Raw genomic sequence first — 20096 nt, 5'->3', positions numbered from 1 at the left:
CCATCTCAGCTCTATGATATTATCAGCAAATGTTTTACTACACTGTAACCTCGTCCCTTATCTGACACCCATTCATCTCATCTCCTCACACCACAACTAAAAATTGATTTATTGCATGGTTGCATGCACCAATTCGTCTATATGTTTCGATATTACAGTACAGCGGGGGTAGTGATGGGAAGTGGCAGGTGGGTGTGGGCGTGCACGGTGGCAATGGTAGGATCCCCCCAAAAACAAAAACTATGCAAAGTTGAATAAAGTGGCTAAATTAAAATGTAACTCCAATTGTATTTGCTTAGACGCTGCTCTTCTCCATTACCCAATACCCAAAGCAAATTAATTAATAAACTACACCCCAACCCCAATTCCCCGGGCCTCCCATTTCCGTAATTACTGAAGACTCTCTCTTATGCGTAATGGGTTCTTTTCATTTATTATCAAGCACCGACGACTAGTTTACTGTGTAAATGTAAGGTTGATGATTATGCTGACGAGGGAAGAAAGAGACTCAACTCAAAGCTTATAGCTTACTTCAAGTACTCAAATGAAATCAAGCGACAGGATGTAAACGAATTCCTTAGGCTTGAAGCTGACATAAACTGTGAAGATGAGCACGGCCAGACTGTATTGCACGAGGTATTTGATTTATCGTATATTGGATGAGATATGGTACTGCCATACCAGAAAGAGTTTCAATTCAATATGTTGCAGTTGCACAAACAAACCAAATGCACTTAAAGCGCGCGCACATGAAACATGTAACATTTTGTCTCACTAGTACTATGAATACAAATAAACAGTTCTGTGTTTGAATCCGACAGTGATGTTGATTTATATTCAGAGTGAGATAAAATGTGATATCATTTTCATTACAGAATCAAGCCATTAGCTAAGGAAGTGGGGTTTCTTATCTTTCTTATCACTGAATAATGTTTGTTGGCATTATTTACAAATGTGATAAAGCACTATTACATAACACATCAAGCAAAACTTTGCCCTTATGAAATTGGTTAATTCGAATATTAAAAAACAACAGCAATAAACTTTTTTATTGATTAAGAAGAAAAACATCTTTGATCTGCTGCCCTTGAATAGGAAATTGTTTGTAAAAGAAATCTCGATTTTGAAATGCAAAAATGTATAGTATTTAACTAAAGTGGTTAATACTGTCGTCTTACCTATAAACCACTAAGTTCAAAGACTAATCTTTATGTGAATATGGCTAAAGGTATTTTACAACCAAGAAATGTTATTAGATAATAAATGACTGCAATTAGAAGAAATAATCAAACCCAATTTTGTTTTTGAACTGTTTGTAGACAACAGCACGCTATTCTGTGGACTTGGTGAAATTCCTGATTTCGAAGGGAGCCGACATCAATAAATATGATAAATCCAACCGCAAACCAATTCATGTTGCTGCTGCTTTCAACCAACTAGAAACACTAAAAGTCTTACTTGGTAAAGATAATAGTGAATGCAAAGCTGAAGAAAAAGGTGAGAAGGAATCATTATATTTGATTAGACAATTCACTCACTCATGTATATGTATGTATGTATGTATGTATGTATGTATGTATGTATGTATGTGTGTGTGTATGTATGTATGTATGTATGTATGTGATAATAACTGATCGTTCATGTTCAACTTATTTCAGAGAAAGCCTTGCAAAAAGGGATATTCATTGCCGCATCAAACAATGCCGAAGAAACTATGGAAAGGCTGATCACAGAACTGTGGGAAATATCGAAAGTGAGACATGTTGATTTTCAAGACAAAATGGAACGGACGCCACTGATGGCAGCTGTCCGCGCAGGTAAAATCTATCTATCTATCTATCTATCTATCTATCTATCTATCTATCTATCTATCTATCTATCTGTGTCTGTCTGTCTGTCTGTCTGTCTGTCTGTCTGTCTGTCTGTCTGTCTGTCTGTCTGTCTATCTATATCTATCTATCTATATATATCTCCCTTCCTCCCTCCCTCCTCCCTCCCACCATCCACCCACCCATCCATCCATCTATCTATCCATCCATCCACCCCACCATCCATCCATCCATCCACTCATCTCTATCTATCTATCTATCTATCTATCTATCTATCTATCTATCTATCTATCTATCTATCTATCTATCTATCTATCTATCTATCTATCTATCTATCCATCCATCCATCCATCCATCCATCCATCCACCCACCCACCCACCCACCCATCCATCCATCCATCCATCCATCCATCCACCCAGCCACCCATCCATCCACCCATCCATCTATCTATCCATCCACCATTCATCCATCCATCAGTCCATCCACCCATCTATCTATCTATAATGCATTTATATCCTAGATTGTTCCCTTTAAACGTACAGTTATGGATCTCAGTGATCTAGAACATTTATCGTAATGGTAAAATTATTACTAGGCGTTATATTGGTGACTTTAAAGTTTTACTTCTTCAGAAGAAATCTTATTTGTTTGGTTAAAGGGATGTGCAACTCCAGGATATATTGGTATTTTCATACACTTTTGATTCTGGAGAGTCACTGCATGATTTCACACGAATTGGCTTGGTTACCAAGATACACTGACATTGAAACTTCTTTTCACCTGTTTTGTTCTTTGAGTTGTATACCGTTTTATGCTGATTAGTGTTTGAGCTAGATCTGTTCATGTTAATTAGGGAAATTTGCATATCAATGAAACCGACTAATTAAGCACTATTTTGTTACTAATAATGTTATATCTTTGGATCCCATACTTCAAATTCAATATAATTTGGTACATTTGTTAACCATGAGAAAGTGCATATGTCATATAAAGTTTGTTGATTTAGCTTACAGTTTTAGTCAATAATTTGCATAACTAATAATTTCGGTAAGTAGGCTATATCTTAAAAATAAATATTTCAATTTTAATATAATATACTACATAATTATATTAACCATAACAAATCGTATATGTCCTATAAAATTCGTTGATGTAGTTTACAGTTTTAATGACAAATTTGCATGATTAATGATTTTCGGTAATTAGGCTGTATCTTAAGAATGCAATCTTCAAATTTCATATAATGTAGTACATACATCAACCATAATAATACGCACCTGTCCCATGAAGTTTGTTGATAAAACATTTACTTTTAATGATTAATTCGAATGATTAATGATTTTCAGTAATTATGCTGTATCTTAAGAATACAGTCTTCAGATTCCATATAATTTGGCATTAATCATAACAAATCACACTTATCCAATATATTCTGTTAGCATGTCTTTTTTGAATGTTAATGGGTAATTTGTATAATAAGTGATTTCTGGTAATTAGGCTATATCTTCAGAATGCGAACTTCAAATTTCATTTAACTTGATACTTCCGCTTATGATGTTGTTATTTGTGATGCGTGATTTCCATAAGTAAATATTTGGACATTCGGGCAATATCTTTAGAATGCAAACTTTAAGTTTCAGATAATTTAGTTCATGCATTTATGGTAAAGACGTGCATGCGTCATTTGAAGCTTGATGATTTAACTTGTAAGCTAAATGGTTAATTTGCATAATTAATGATTAGGCAATATGTTAACTATGTAAGCTTCAAAATTCATATAGTTTCATATCGTTACTTATATCATGTATAATATCTATAGTTCAGAATTCTGCATTCCAACAACGTGTGTAGGCCCAAAATCAATGATTTTGCCCTTACGATGGGGGGGGGGGGGCATTCAGTTTAATCTGGTTATAGCTTGGTTGACTGTCACAGGTGTTGTTAATATCTTATCCAAGGACTTTAGGTATCAGAAAAAGGAAATATCTCGAACATGTAACTTTCCATTTAAACTGGCCATATTGATGATGATTTAGTATTTACGGCCTAATAGCCATGATGAAAACGTTCCATAAATTAAAATTCTATATGGCCACTTTAATATTAAGAAGCGAGGATCACACAGACAACCTGCTTATTTTAAGCTAACAATACCAACCACCCACCTATCATAACGTCACAACTGTGTACAATACGAAATGCCGTTGATTTCTTTGAAAAGGAATAGTCATCATACAAATTCGTTCATATTTCTCCTAGAAATAAACCAGTTATTATATAATTGCACATTGTAGGAAGTGCTAACTATTTACCTTCGTTACAATAACAATAGGTTGCCCAGGCACATGTCGAAAATTGCTTATTGACTATGATGCAAACCCAACGATAATAGATAAGAGTAAGGAATCCCCGCTTCAACTGATTGCACTGGTGATGCCAGACTTGGTGAGTAAAATATTGTGTGTCGATTGGTATGAATGACGAAATATACTCGTGTGTCAATGCATTCTTTCTACTTTTATTTTATTGGTCAGAAAAGAAAACTAGTCAAGGTTAATACACATGTAGTAAGTATATACCTCGTACAAGCCAAGTTACTCGTCAGTATATTTCTACCTCTGATCACTATAGTGATCTCAGTTTCTACATTTCAGCCGAAGGACAGAATTAATCAATCAATCAACCCATGTTGTAAGGCAATATGGCATGTCATATGGGCACACCACTTGTGATTTTAAAAAAATATATCTCCCTGATTAATTTACACTGTCCTAGAAAGCAAACCACAGTCATGTCTGTCTGTCTGTCTGTCTGTCTGTCTGTCTGTCTGTCTGTCTGTCTGTCTGTCTGTCTGTCTGTCTGTTTGTTTGTTTGTCTGTCCGTCCGTCCTTCCGTCCGTGTGTGTGTGTGTATGTATGTATGTATGTATGTATGTATGTATGTATGTATGTATGTATGTATGCATGCATGCATGCATGCATGCATGCATGCATGTATGTATGTATGTATGTATGTATGTATGTATGTATGTATGTATGTATGCATGTATGCATGTATGTATGTATGTATGTATGTATGTATGTATGTATGTATGTATGCGCGTGTATGCGTGTGTGTGTGTGTGTGAATGTGTGTGTTTTCCCCGTGTTATCTGGTTTTAAAACAAACTTAAGACAAAGATTATTGGGTAACATTTCACGTGGCAATATGCATTGTTCAGGGTATTAATCAAAAATGTTGTGTTTAAACACATTTATTTTGTCAATGAACTAAAAACGAATAATTTATCTTTCACTTCAGATGCAGGAAATTATCCAGAGGGGATTTATAGGTATGTCAGCATAACAATGAGTATAATGATAAAGGTGTGAACCTATTCCTTCATTCATATCCTGGCTGTTAAATGAACCCTAGCTAAGACCTATATTTTAAAAACCCGTTAATGAGAAAAGATCTAGATTTCAAGTATGATGCTCGAAGTCACTTATAATACATATGACCAAAAATTTGAAAGTGAAACATATATAAATAACAAATACAGTATTTCGAAGTGTTGGGTCTCTAACTAGTTCTCATTGTATTATGTTTCAGATGACAGGAACGTGGAAAAGGAACCGGTAAACCAAATGTTTAACAAGTTTGTTCTACCCAGTTTCTTTACAATACATAGAACGTGTGTATAGACACTGTTATGACATTTTATTGTACTACGTATAAAACTTGTCAATTATATATTAGAATACACCCAGACGTACATGTCCGGAAATGGAAACCAAGTTGCTTTGTAGCAACTTAGATCACCCCCTCAGAAAAATGACCAAGTACTACCCATTGGTGATGATTTATTGAGATTGGCAACATCTTTATCGTAGTTACAGATTCAACTTAATATTTAAGTCGGACAAATGCCTTGATATGCCTCAAAACACTGCTTTCTTACTTTAACCCTTCTTTTTTGCATTTCTCAGTGTTGTTTTACTTGTGGAGAAAAGGACGAAGATCCAACTCCGGTAATGCACCATTTATATATTCTAAAAGAAATGGGGACGGGATAAAAACGGACTAGTTTTGCAAGTATTACACAGGGAACCGTCTACATCCTAACATTAGAATGTACACATCGTAGTGTAAAAGTGTGGCCGCATCATAATGCCAAATAGAAGGGAACACAAACATGTACCAGCTGTGTGCCTCAGCCGGCCTACAATGAAAAGTATATAATTATGCTACACGATGTGCACATCACCTCTGTGCCCAGACGCCTAGTAATCATAGGAATCATTCCCTGCAATAGCCATTGTGTTCACATCCCTTCAGTATTGCTCTCACAGCTATACGTGGCTGTCGGAGAAATCTGTTGTACAAGGCTATTATAAAAACCTATGCTGCTTTGACATTTCTCACATCCATGTTACAATGATGTCTGTACACGAGTAAAATGCAATTATTTGGTGACGTAACCGTGTGGGATATCATTAAAATGCTCACGCGTTGCAATCATTAATCAATAACAGACAGATGAGTTATCGAAACTTGTCTTAATGCTAAAATGTAAAAGCTTTTAATACATTAATAGTAATCATAAGTATCTACAGTGCTTGACTTATCCTTTCTGCAATGTAGGTAGACTCAAACATCTGGAGAGGTCGGTCTGTACAGTACAAAGACAGATATGTCCTGAGTCTTATCAAACAGAAATGGAATGATTATGGAAGGTAAATATCCATTTCATCTCCTTATTTCCTCTTCGTAATGGTGAAACTGACTCTTGCGTCTATATGGCGCTGAGTATGACTTGTCTGCGACCGGTCCTATGCAGTGCCTAGCCTGTGACATAATATGCGATACAAATGTTGTCACAGTGTCTATACATTTGGTAAGATTTCAGAGGTGTATTCAAAAATGTGTAAAACGTTCACTAGCATAACTGTGTATGTCGGTAATGTCTAACTATATATATTACATTGATTACATGGTTGAAACACTAATGTATACACTGACAAAGACACGTGTATAGTTCTGTTATAGATAGTGTTCGTACATTTGGTCATATTTCAGGACTATATATATAAACATATAAATTTATGTTGGTAAAAAGAAGTGTATTGGTGTGTAATACGGATCGATGTGTCTGAAAGTATCTTCTTTAGATGAAAGTAATATTTGCATATGTAAACATATGAAATTGTTGGGAAATCAGACCAATCACATATCTGGGTATGTACACAATCATGGACGGTTACACACAACACAATACACACGTGCCTCACACCCCAAAACACACACACACACTCACACACCCTCTCACACTCACTCACTCACTCACTCACTCACTCACTCACTCACTCACTCACTCACTCACACAAATTGTCACATGTAGAAGATTCGGTTCATGTTAAATGCCCGTGTACAATATGTCAGCAGTGTACTTTATATATAGTAATGTAGTTAATAATTTAGCTGAACAGCTATGTTACAACCACATGTCCTTTTCTAAGGCAGGCTATTAGTTAAAAATTAAAATGATAATACGATAGAATGCATTCCTGTACTGTATCATTGCATTGCCCTGTAATATGATATTCGTATTTGCCATAGGGTTAAAGTTGATGACTTTTTTTCAGAAACCAAGTGATTTACAATGGGCTTATGAACTTCATAGTTGTTATCGCATGGTCAACATTAGCCTTGATCAAGATTGAAGGAAGAGCTTGTTATGATTTCCCTCGAGATATCCTGAGAGTGGCCTTAGGGGTAAGGAACTCAACCCCGTGGTTGTATTCAGCTGCTAAAACTAAGCGTAAAATATGCAATACTATTCCACTGTAGATTTTATTCTAAAACGCATGTCAAGATATCAGGGTCCTCGAGTATCTAATCACGCCTGCATGGACGTAAGCCAAACCGCAATATAGTTCGGAATATTCAGAAGCAAGGCTTGCGAGTATTTTGTCTTCGAACATTCAGAACACATGATGCACCCAGAAAGATGTTCATTCTAGTATTCATACTAGACCCATGCCGTATCCACACATTGCTGCAATATGCCGTTTGGTACTCAAAATAGAATGTCAACATTTCAAGCCTTCGTTTATAGATTGGAACGTCCAAGCAATAGTTGGACATATGACATCGTAGATGGTTTGATACGCATGTAATGTAACCTTTAATAAACTATCTCGGGATAAAATGACAGTATTCAGGAAAAGGTTGTTCATCGTGATGTCACTTCGCCTTGTATAATAATAACAATGATAGCATCATGCTCTTTTCTTCTTTGTAGCTATTTGCCATTGTTTTATCGGTTCGACTGTGGGGAAATGAAATACAAAAATTTCGACTTTCCAAGAGAAAATATTTTGTAAGTATGCAAACACATTATTGCTACTATTCAATGTTGTTGGTGCATAAAATGTGTAACAAATTACATGAAATAACATGAATGGCATTATGAGACAATATATATTGCCAGGTTAGTGTTATTAGCAAACTTACCATACCGTATAATCTGTCAATATAGCACTTAAAGTCAAATAACATTAAATGTTATTTGAATATGTATGTATGTATGTATGTATGTATGTATGTATGTATGTATGTATGTATGTATGTATGTGTGTAATGTATGTTTGTTCGTGTACGTGTGGTGTAACACACCTACACCTACACACACACACACACACACACACACACACACACACACACACTGTGACGTTTTAAATCATAATGTACATATCTTTTGAGAAAATACATTGTTGAAAGGAAGACTTAAGCAAATATCAAACTATAGGTAAGATACGCCGTGATGTTGATGTGTAACTCACGATAGTAGATAATAGTAGACTTGATCCAAGACTGTTTATGTTGCGAATGTAATTCTGTATGTGATTGTTGAATCGTAAGTGTATTATCATATTACTACATTAGACTTCTCATTTTATGGATTCCAGCTCTGGAAGAAAGCTGTGATGGAAATGGTGACATTTGACAAGAAAAACGGCCATTACCGTTATGACCAGCGAACAACAAACAAGAAGATCCTGTTGGAAATGGATGAAGTAAAAGTGAACAATTTGAAGTCTTGGTTTCTACACGCGGTCAACTTATGGTAAGAAAATACGGAATAAAAAAATGGACTCCCTCTTAGACAGGATTACAAAAATCACAACGCCACTGATCGTGAGATGACAACTGCACGAGCACGTATCTGATCGAAAGTATCGTTAACTGTTGACATTCGGGAACCTTAATAAAACATATGGTTCAAAGTTTCCATCTAACTAAAATTGTAATTTCTAGGCCATTTACACTATTAAAGAAATCATCACCAACATGTACTCATAAACTTATTCTTTTCAAATTTCTTTAAAAGATTTTTAACCGATCAAACGATCCGTCACTGTTCAATCAATCAATCAATCAATCAATCAATCAATCAATCAATCAATCAATCAATCAATCAATCAATCAATCAGTCTCAATCTGAAATTTTATAGAGCGCCTGTATCCAGTACGAAGTAAAGTTCATAATAAAGGTGCCCCGTTTTTGAAAAGAAGAGACATAGGCGAAAGAGAAGGAACGTGGGAAAAGTAGTATAACTATCTGTTATTGCATGATCTCTCTTATTAAGCTTACTTATATGCAATGCTAGAGCGAATTGTTAATTTCAAAGACATTCGGATTATATGACGCTGCAGAAGTTGATGATATGGCAAATGTTGTCTTTTATTCACGATAACGTGTATGTATTGGTACCAATCGTCATTTGTTTTCAAATATCATTTGTTTTGGTAGGAATTATTTTAACTGGGTCACATACATGCTTCTACTGGTATGCGTTGCATTCCATGTGATTGATATCTTCACTGTGTCAGACGATCTTTGTAGATCGTTAGCTGGTAATGTTAGCTATGTAAATGAACAAGATGCAGAGTGTTCTACACTTACCGACGAGGAAATGGGAGAAAGTATAGCTTCAAGAATCCACATACGAATCTTCGCTGTTACCATCATCCTTCTATGGGTTAGGTTATTCAACCATCTTCAACACATTTCTTTTTTCAGTAAGTGGACTCTTTTGATTATTTGTTATAGTTTAACATTTTCATTTGTTATAACCGTGTCATTTTACAAGATATCTGGAATATTTCAACAAGGTATTAATATTAAACTATCTAAATGCGTTAATATCTAGTGCAATATAGCATGTTATACATAATTTTAAACAACCTCCTAACAGTACAACCCAACTTTATGCTGGTTGTATCTTCAAAGAAAAACACCCTAATTATTAGTCGTACAGTTTTCAAAATCTGAAATTCTACTTGTATATTGATGATATGAGTTTTTACACGTTCTATAACGTACTAAGCAACATTATAGCAACACATTAATTCAATGATTACGATGAGTTAACAACTTCACATAACACATGCCATAAAATCACATACGCAGTAGTATTGAAGGACAATAGTTCATATGACTTAAAGGCAACGGTTCCAATGCTATGTTCTCGCTTAGTTTTATCTTATTAGTGGAGCCATAAGGCATAACACAAAGAATTGTGTGATTCCGATTACGCTCAAATTTAGAATAGGTGGGTGGGTATTTCTTTTTTATATTTTGAGTGTGTATTTATGTATTCCGTTGTATTCCATAATGGTCTTTGTGTTATTGGTTTCTTCCCATTAGATGTAAAGCCAGGCCAGATTGGAAGAACAGCTTTATTTTGTCTTTTTAAGTTGATGTCAGTTTCCGCATCCACTATTTCTCTTGAGATTTCACAATTTTCGCGATTTTATTGTTTTCTTTTTCGAGTTGCTATTGGGTGATTTCTCGAATACGTCAAAAGAAAGGTGAGGAGATGAAAATATCATGAGCATTTACGCTTTTTAAGCAAGTTGGCATTGATGATATTTCCTAATCATACGACGGCTAACCTAAATCTTTTTATGCATCTCTTCAAACAGATCTGATTATTGGAAAGTTTCAACAATTACTATGGGCTATTGTGTTTGCCAGCATCATTTACATCATATTTTACTTGGCTTACTGTAAGTTAAGTTAAGTTAAGATTTTATAATATAAACTTTCGAAATATAATAGTTGATCTAAATGTTTCCAAGCAATTTATAAAGATTGGGGTCTACGGACATACATTCGTCTGTGTGTCATTCTCTGTCCATGGTCATCATCACAAGCCATGTCAATTGTATTCATTTCTATGTTATATTCTCTTTTACAAGTTATACTCCTCTCTGACTCTTCGCCCTGTGCTTCCCGAGGACTGGCACATTATTGATATACTTTATTAATATTATTATCATTACATTATAGTGTATTATATTTACGTTAGAGTGCAATTATCTTATGTTTTATTGTTTACAGTTTTTGCATTTTGGATGATCTTTGGTGGCGATGTGGAAGGATTTACAACGGTATCTGAAACTCTATTCAGCTTATTTAGAATGTCCCTTGTTGACGAGTATAATTACGATGTAAGTATTTTCACTTGAATGATTTACTTACTTATATATGTTGCATTTATTTATCTACTTTTAACCCATTCACCACATTTCTGGCTTGTGTGCCTGCATGGCAGATATCAAAATAAGTATATTTTAGCCAGTTTCCACTGTGACAACCCTATCGAGAAATAGAATCGACATCGATCCTTTACTCATATCTACAAGATAGAATTTCGAACTTCAAAGAACTCTGTCGTTAGTTGTCTAGTGATGATTACTGCTAAGATTGAAACACATTGTGTTATACAGCTCCTCAATATCTTACAAAGCATTATGTTTCTTGTGTTACTGATATGATAATACATGCAAATGAATTGTTAATTGAATATGCATAGTGATCTAGAGCGTGTAACGTTTTGTAACAGAAACATCGATAACGGCATCTGCTTGCATGTTAAAGTGGCCGTATATGGATGATGATCGCGTATTGTTGAGTTCTAATTTACAAAACAATTTTATCATAGCTTTTTTCTTGAATAATTTAGAAACAACGTAGATCAGGTATGTGCTTGTAACTCAATATATTGCAAAAAAGGTGTGTAATTTCTGTACGTACAATAACAAATATTTTACACTTTTATTAATCTTTTGGAATTTAATGAGTTGCAAGGACAAGGCATATTTTGTTTCACTTTCACATACAATTGCAAACATCTAAAAGAAAATACATAATTAATATATCCCAACCAAGTAGAACGTAAAAAATGTTGTGTTTCATTTTAAAGGGTTTGAAGTGTAAAGCTCCTGTAATGTGTGATATACTGGTTGGTACCTACTTAGGCTTGGTTGCATTAATTGTTGTTAGTTTCTTCATCGGTGTTGTCATTGAAGTATTGTCGCCGGGGTAGGTCTTTGTTATACTTGTTCTAAATGTGAAATGTGAGATTCTTTTAAATTACGGGTTTAGAGAATAATTTACGCACAAATACTGCTTTTTATGTAAATAATTTAAATCTATTTTAATATCACAGCTGTATTTGTAATATGCATCTCATTGAAAAAAAATGACAACCGAGGTACAGCCCGTTTCAAGTTACCTTTCACCAACTCTAGATCTTTTTGAAACAAATATGGAGAAACCAGTAAGAAACTGCACATGCTACACTTTAAGATAGCATGGTTGAATGAATACAGTTTCTAGCAACATGTTTACCAGCCATAAGGGAATTCGAAGGTTATAATTTAGGTATGAAAAGTGTGTATATGTGTGTGTGTATGTATGTATGTATGTATGTATGTATGTATGTATGTATGTATGTATGTATGTGTGTGTCTGTCTGTCTGTCTGTCTGTCTGTCTGTCTGTCTGTCTGTCTGTGTGTGTGTATGTGTGTGTGTCTGTATCATCGTTTTCTCAAAAGAGGGTGGCTCAATTCAAACACAGTTTGGTGCATGTGTTCTTTAGGGTAATTGCTAGAACTGATCAAGTTTTAGTAAACATGCTTTTAGTTTTAGCGACTAATTTCCACGTGGTTATACCAAATAGATTTGGTGAACGGTAACTTGAAACAGGCTGTCATTAGGAAGAATGGTTATCATGTAGTTTACAGTTTGTCTCAAACGCTACATAACATAGCGACAAGGCTATCTGACTAGACGTACTTGACAAAAAATATTGCGTCATTGGTTAGGGTAGGACGCTTTGATTAGGTCTGTATGTTCCGTCAACTCAAATTAAGGGATTATTTGATATTTTGTATTTGTCATTATTTTGCCATACTGTGCAATATGCAATATACGAAAATTGTTTGAAGAATATTCATGAAAGTGTCAAATGATAAAGTTATATATAAAAAAGAAAATATACCAAGGTTTCAAATTCATTTCCATAATGGACACCCCCTTAGAAGTTGCCTTGTATTTGCACATGACCAATCATAATTGTACATTGAACTTGCACTTGATCTTTTCAGAACCGATAATGAGAGACAGTTGGCTCGATGGGACTTGAAAAGTGAACTTGTTTCGTTTTACGAGCCATCTGTTAACAGAGAGAATCTGGTAAACCAACTAAAAAAATTGGATGACGTTCAGGTACCTAAAGAAGAGGGTCCAACAAGGGAAAACGAAAATCAGGGAGTAGTCATTATTGGAAATGTTGTAGTGGATGGTAACAGGGATGATCTAACACATTGTAATTGTAAGGTGTGTAAACTCTTACATTATTCGAAATATCCATATATATATGTGTGTGTGTGTGTGTGTGTGTGTGTGTGTGTGTGTGTGTGTGTGTGTGTGAGAGAGAGAGAGATTATCGTTCGAACGTTTGTTCCTTAAATAATGATTTCTCACAAAAACTGTAATCTGATCACTTTATATTAAAACAGATTTATGTCGTTCGATTAATAAATAGATAGCCATCACTATAATTCAAAACATCATGGATTTTAACATAATTAAGTCTGCTACGCATTTAAAAAAATAATAAGTAGTAACCATATATTCACTTGCGATGGATTCCGATTTTCTCTCCAACTGCACTTGATATGAAACTCAGTGCGATAGATTACAGAAACAGTACGAAGACAATTACAAGAAGTTAACAGAGGAGATCAAAAAGGTAAGAAGATATCTATTTTTCCAGTTATAATGTAATGATACATTTATTTACAAAAGAAAGATAGTTTTCGCAGTTTCAATGTTAACAATTCGAAGGAATTAGTTCCTGATAATCATAGAGAGTCAGACGAAATGAAACCAGTTAGTATTGACGACCAGGAAATAGTGACATCCTTTTAATAAGTATTTAGGTTCACACTTGGATCAAAAAGTCAAGTTTAGGGAAAATACTGATAATATCTACAATCAAGCCCAGCAAATGAGCTTCGTCTCTTTCTTCTGTGGAAACTTAAAAGTTTCAATGTCAGCACCCATGTTCTAGTCTTTGTTTATCGTTTCTGCATCAAGAGCGTTTTAACTTTTAACAATGTATCATGGTTTGGGATGAGAGCCAGGCTCCCAGTACACCTCTTTCAAACCAAATCGTTAACATGGTACTAGGACAGTTGGTTAATGTGTCTTGTTTGTCTTGTAGTGTGCTTATGCACTGGAAGAATGTTTGTTTGTTTGTTTTACTCATTGTCTTTTTAAGTGGTGTTCGTTGTTTGTATCGCCTGGTGCCAAATTCAAATTTCAATGTTTAGTGGACAATAAAAGTATATCATATCGTATATCATATCTCATCTCATCTCATCTCATCTCATATCTCATCTCATCTCATCTCATCTCATATCATCTCATCTCATCTCATCTCATCTCATATCTCATCTCATCTCATCTCATATCTCATCTCATCTCATCTCATCTCATATCTCATCTCATCTCATATCTCATCTCATCTCATATCTCATCTCATCTCATCTCATCTCATCTCATATCTCATCTCATCTCATATCTCATCTCATCTCATATCTCATCTCATCTCATCTCATCTCATCTTATCTCATATCTCATCTCATCTCATCTCATCTCATCTTATTTCATATCTCATCTCATCTCATCTCATCTCATTTCATATCTCATCTTATCATATCTCATCTCATCTCATCTCATCTCATCTCATCTCATCTCATCTCATCTCATCTCATCTCATCTCATATCTCATATCTCATCTCATCTCATCTCATCTCATCTCATCTCATCTCATCTCATCATATCTCATCTCATCTCATCATATCTCATCATATCTCATCTCATCTCATCTCATCTCATCTCATCTCATCTCATCTCATCTCATCTCTCATCTCATCTCATCTCATCTCATATCTCATATCTCATCTCATCTCATCTCATCTCATCTCATCTCATCTCATCTCATCTCATCATATCTCATCTCATCTCATCATATCTCATCATATCTCATCTCATCTCATATCATCTCATCTCATCTCATCTCATCTCATCTCATATCTCATCTCATCTCATCTCATCTCATCTCATCTCATCTCATCTCATCTCATCATATCTCATCTCATCTCATCTCATCTCATATCTCATCTCATCTCATCTCATCTCATTTCATCTCATCTCATCTCATATCTCATCTCATCTCATCTCATCTCATCTCATCTCATATCTCATCTCATATCTCATCTCATCTCATCTCATATCTCATCTCATCTCATCTCATCTCAGTCATGATGGGTGAATGGTTAGCGTGACTGGCTTGGAATCTACAGGTTGCAGGTTCGAGCCCTGTCGCTGCTTGCTGTTTGTTTCTGAGTGGCTAAAGTCCTTGGGCAAGATTTGAACCACGACTGTGCTTCAGTCAACCCAGCTGTATAATTGGGGACCTGGTAGGATGTAGGTTGCAATGTGAAGGTTTTAATCCTATGCGCTTAAATGGCTGCAATGGATTGTATGCTCCCCGGGGAGTTGAGGAAGTCTAAAGGGCCGTTGTGCCGTTCTGATCCGAGCCAGGGGTAATAAATTGTAAAGCGCTTTGAGCACGGTGTGGGAAAGCGCTATATAAGAACCGAACATTATTATTATCTCATCTCATATCTCATCTCATCTCATATCTCATCTCATCTCATCTCATCTCATCTCATCTCATCTCATCTCATCTCATATCATGTCATCCCATCTCATCTCATCTTATCTCATCTCACCCCATCTCATCTCATCTCATCTCATCTCATCTCATCTCATATCTCATCTTATCATATCTCATCTCATCTCATCTCATCTCATCTCATCTCATTTCATCTCATCTCATCTCATATCTCATCTCATCTCATATCTCATCTCATCTCATCTCATTTCATCTCATCTCATCTCATATCTCATCTCATCTCATCTCATCTCATCTCATGACACTCATCTCATCTCATCTCATCTTATCTCATCTCTTATACGTCACCTGTCACCAATCTCGCATTCTGATTGGTCGAGAGCCCTGCAGATACACAGGCGTATTTTTCACCAACAGCCGTATTTTTGCTTGTTGTATTACGTGATCACTGCACGTCCCCTTGTAAACAAATCTAGCAGACAACTAGAGATCGAGCTATAACCAGCATTTCCAATGCCAAATTTGTTGTCAATCGAACAAAATATCACCGTTGTATACATTGAAACAAGTCTTTGAACTGTACTTTTCATGTCACAGGGAAATAGTCTAAAATTCCACACACAACCGTGAAAGTCCAGTGATGGCGAACGCACGGTCGTCACGCGATCGTAAATACGAATTCCTAAATTTATGAAGGATATGAAAATTACCACCACGGAGGGTGTAATTTTTGCTTAACTAGAACAACAAAGCATATCACGAACATTTATGTACATTTAATGGAATACAGTACGCAAAACAAAGACGCACTCATTTTTCAGCTGATGGTTATAAGTTTGAATATATCGCTGAGTGATATGCAAATAGTAAACATTACGTCATACTACTGAGCACTCTGATTGGATGATAAAGTTAAGGCTGACATGTAAACAACCGCATTGCAGTTATCAGAGAGGTGCGTGATACTACGCTCAACAGTATAACGCGGAAGTGATTTTATTTTAAAATGAAACAGCATTTTTAGACATTCAAAAATGAATTCATAGTCGCAGGTGACGTATAAGTATGTTATTTGCTAAATACTGTTCCACATCTTGCTGCTCGAGGTAATTTTTCTGGTATAACGGCTCGCCTCCGGCTCTCCGTTATACCAGAAAAATTACCTCTCGCAGCAAGATATGGAACGGTATTTGGCAAATAACATATACATATCTCATCTTATCTTATCTTATCTCATCTCATCTCATCTCATCTCATCTCATCTCATCTCATCTCATATCTCATCTCATCTCATCTCATCTCATCTCATCTCATCTCATAGCTCATCTCATATCTCATCTCATCTCATCTCATCTCATCTCATCTCATCTCATCTCATATCTCATCTCATATCTCATCTCATCTCATCTCATCTCATCTTATCATATCTTATCTCATCTCATCTCATCTTATCTTATCTTATCTCATCTCATCTCATCTCATCTCATCTCATCTCATCTCATCTCATCTCATCATATCTCATCTCATCTCATCTCATCTCATCTCATCTCATATCTTATCTCATCTTATCTTATCTTATCTCATCTCATCTCATCTCATCTCATCTCATCTCATCTCATCTCATCCATGTTTTATACAGCGAACCAGGAATTAATGTTTTTGATAAGGCCTGATATAGACGAAAATTCAAAAACCCTCTACCGTATATACCTACCTAGATGCACACACGTACAGACAAAAAAACGTGCAACCATGAACACATGCATACGCGACCGCGCGCGCGCGCACGCACACGCACACACACACACACACACACACACACACACACACACACATATATATATGAAAGCATATACATTTGTATATGCGTACATACTTTATGCACATGCACATGCACATGTACATGTACACATATACTTACATCCATCCATCTGTCCATAACGTACATCCACCAATCCATCCGTATATACCATATAACCATACATACATACATACATACATACATACATACATACATACATACATACATACATACATACATACATACACGGAGGCAGACAGACAGACAGACAGATAGACAATGTTTTATTTTACTAAAATGTTGTTATTTTTTGTTTGCATCTCTTATCTTTATGAAATTCAGTACCATAAATCAGAGAATGCTTATAAAGACAAGATTATAGAATTAGAGAAAAGTTATAAAACCAAGGAAAAGCAGTTGGAGAAAAAGTATTTTAACAAGGAAGAACAGTTCGAAGAAAAGTATAAAACCAAGGAAGAACAGTTGCAGGCAAATTATGAAACAAAGGGTGAAAGGTTGGATGCCATTGTCAATAAACTTGAGGCTTTGCAAAAGGTAAGACATGTACAGTGTTTTTCCGTTCGTATTCAAGAGGTAAGAAAACAATCAAACATACATTTACAAAGCCTGTCAAACCTTATTTTGAGTTTTATTCAAATATATCTGTCATGTAAATATACATGATTAATTTGTGCTAAGGTGATAAGCATGAGTACCACCTACCTAACTTTTAGGAGTATTGTTATGAGTATTTGTTTTGCATATGCATGTCTTCAGACTCTCATGAGAATATGCGTTTCCAATACAATTTATGATAATCAAGTTTCAGCTCAGTATTCCCAAGCTACCACACTGAATGCAGATGTCAAAACATTAAATAGCTTTGCAAAACCTAAACTTTACAAACGTTATTTTTTCCTGGCATCATTCTCCCCCGTAAGAATCCTTAATATTTATCACCTGTATTAGTATGTGGCCAAGATGTAAGGTAAAACAAAAAAACGTTATACGACATGCTCTAAATGTGTTAATTTATTCAGAGGCATGTTCTCTGTAAACACTTTACCATTTCCATTTCTCTCATTTAAACAGCCTGAGGATAAACAGAACGAAAAGTTCGGGCAAATTACCAAGTTACTGACGCATATTCAGACCGGAGTGAAAATTATCTTATTTGTACTTCTGAAACTAGTGAGAACCCCAGCGGAAGTGGTCAGTATAATTATAATAATATGAAGCATTGGTATTGATGTTGTAGCAGTCATGATTGATTGATTTATTGATTGATTGATTGATTGATTGATTGATTGATTGATTGATTGAATGATTGTTGTTGTTGTTGTTGTTGTTGTTGTTGTTTGTTTGTATCTATCTATCTATCTATCTATCTATCTATCTATCTATCTATCTATCTATCTGTCTGTCTGTCTGTCTGTCTGTCTGTCTGTCTGTCTGTCTGTCTGTCTGTCTGTCTGTCTGTCTGTCTGTCTGTAAGTACGAGGGCTGAAATGGGAGCGCCAAGATGTAAATTTAGGAGTGGCAGTACTTATGAATGTACATCTGACTGTTTACCCTTTGTGATAAGATCGCATTTGTGGACTGGCATGAGATGACACATCGGCACGCTGACAGTTCGTTTAACAACTTCAGCTATTTTTTAAAATTAAATTTGGATAATGTTGTTAGATATAGTTTAGATACTGAAGAAGGACTAGTGATTTAATCGAATTTGTTTGTTTCCAAATGAAAAAAAAGAAGGGGACGTGTGTATCAATCATTATTTTTAAGTGTTTCCATGTAAATAAAAGTGATCTAGTCTTACTAAAAACTGAGTGACGTTTAAGGTGAAATAATACATGGGTTTACCCCTTTTACGCACAGAATCGCAGAGATGTTGCAACTCAGACACCAAGAGGAGAAATCATAACTACCTTTATGCATTGAATAGAATCGGAAGATTTGTGCAACACATTATTTCTTGTATTTTAATTTTCTGTGCACGCTTAAGTCATGTAATACCCAAATGTTCCATTCATTGAAAAACACATACATACACACATACATACATACATACATACATACATACATACATACATACATACATACATACATACTAAATAGGTAATATAATCGGTACGTACCTATGTAAAGACAGACAGACATGTGCACATAGAGAATGTTGATTTTTTTTTTGCGTTACTTTATAATAGCTTATTTTGTTTGTTTCAAAAGATGTAAACTTTATATTGAACATTCGAGAAATTAGCATTTTGTAGGGAAAATGTAGAAATTTGCAAACTGAATGAGTGACGATGTAATTTTTGTTGCTATATAGTGTTGTTCTTGACAGTTATGCACATTTGTGTTCATGGTTTAATAGCGAACTCGTTATTGTTTTCTTCGGAAACAGCACTGACAATTGGCT

At 35.3% G+C, this 20096-nt stretch overlaps 1 protein-coding gene across 1 annotated transcript in view; it reads left to right on the top strand.

Moving 5' to 3' along the window:
- The window catches only part of LOC144445606 (uncharacterized), a 29197-nt gene extending 9471 nt beyond the window's left edge, over positions 1–19726 (top strand). Inside the window, exons 5-24 of the mRNA XM_078135216.1 lie at positions 443–636; positions 1320–1497; positions 1659–1817; positions 4163–4275; positions 5131–5161; positions 5422–5447; positions 5799–5840; positions 6454–6545; positions 7455–7584; positions 8114–8191; positions 8781–8938; positions 9626–9894; positions 10801–10884; positions 11219–11328; positions 12084–12202; positions 13271–13502; positions 13855–13917; positions 18014–18226; positions 18764–18883; positions 19553–19726. Coding sequence (XP_077991342.1) covers positions 443–636; positions 1320–1497; positions 1659–1817; positions 4163–4275; positions 5131–5161; positions 5422–5447; positions 5799–5840; positions 6454–6545; positions 7455–7584; positions 8114–8191; positions 8781–8938; positions 9626–9894; positions 10801–10884; positions 11219–11328; positions 12084–12202; positions 13271–13502; positions 13855–13917; positions 18014–18226; positions 18764–18883; positions 19553–19615 — 2474 coding nt within the window. The 3' untranslated portion in view covers positions 19616–19726. The remainder of the gene's footprint in view (positions 1–442; positions 637–1319; positions 1498–1658; positions 1818–4162; positions 4276–5130; positions 5162–5421; positions 5448–5798; positions 5841–6453; positions 6546–7454; positions 7585–8113; positions 8192–8780; positions 8939–9625; positions 9895–10800; positions 10885–11218; positions 11329–12083; positions 12203–13270; positions 13503–13854; positions 13918–18013; positions 18227–18763; positions 18884–19552) is intronic.
- The last annotated feature ends 370 nt before the right edge of the window (positions 19727–20096 follow it).

Source organism: Glandiceps talaboti, chromosome 14 (genome assembly GCF_964340395.1).
Source record: "Glandiceps talaboti chromosome 14, keGlaTala1.1, whole genome shotgun sequence".
In the NCBI taxonomy this organism is placed as follows: Eukaryota; Metazoa; Hemichordata; class Enteropneusta; family Spengelidae; genus Glandiceps; species Glandiceps talaboti.
The sequence above is the reverse complement of the archived record's forward strand: the minus strand, read 5'-3'. Positions and strand labels throughout refer to the sequence as shown.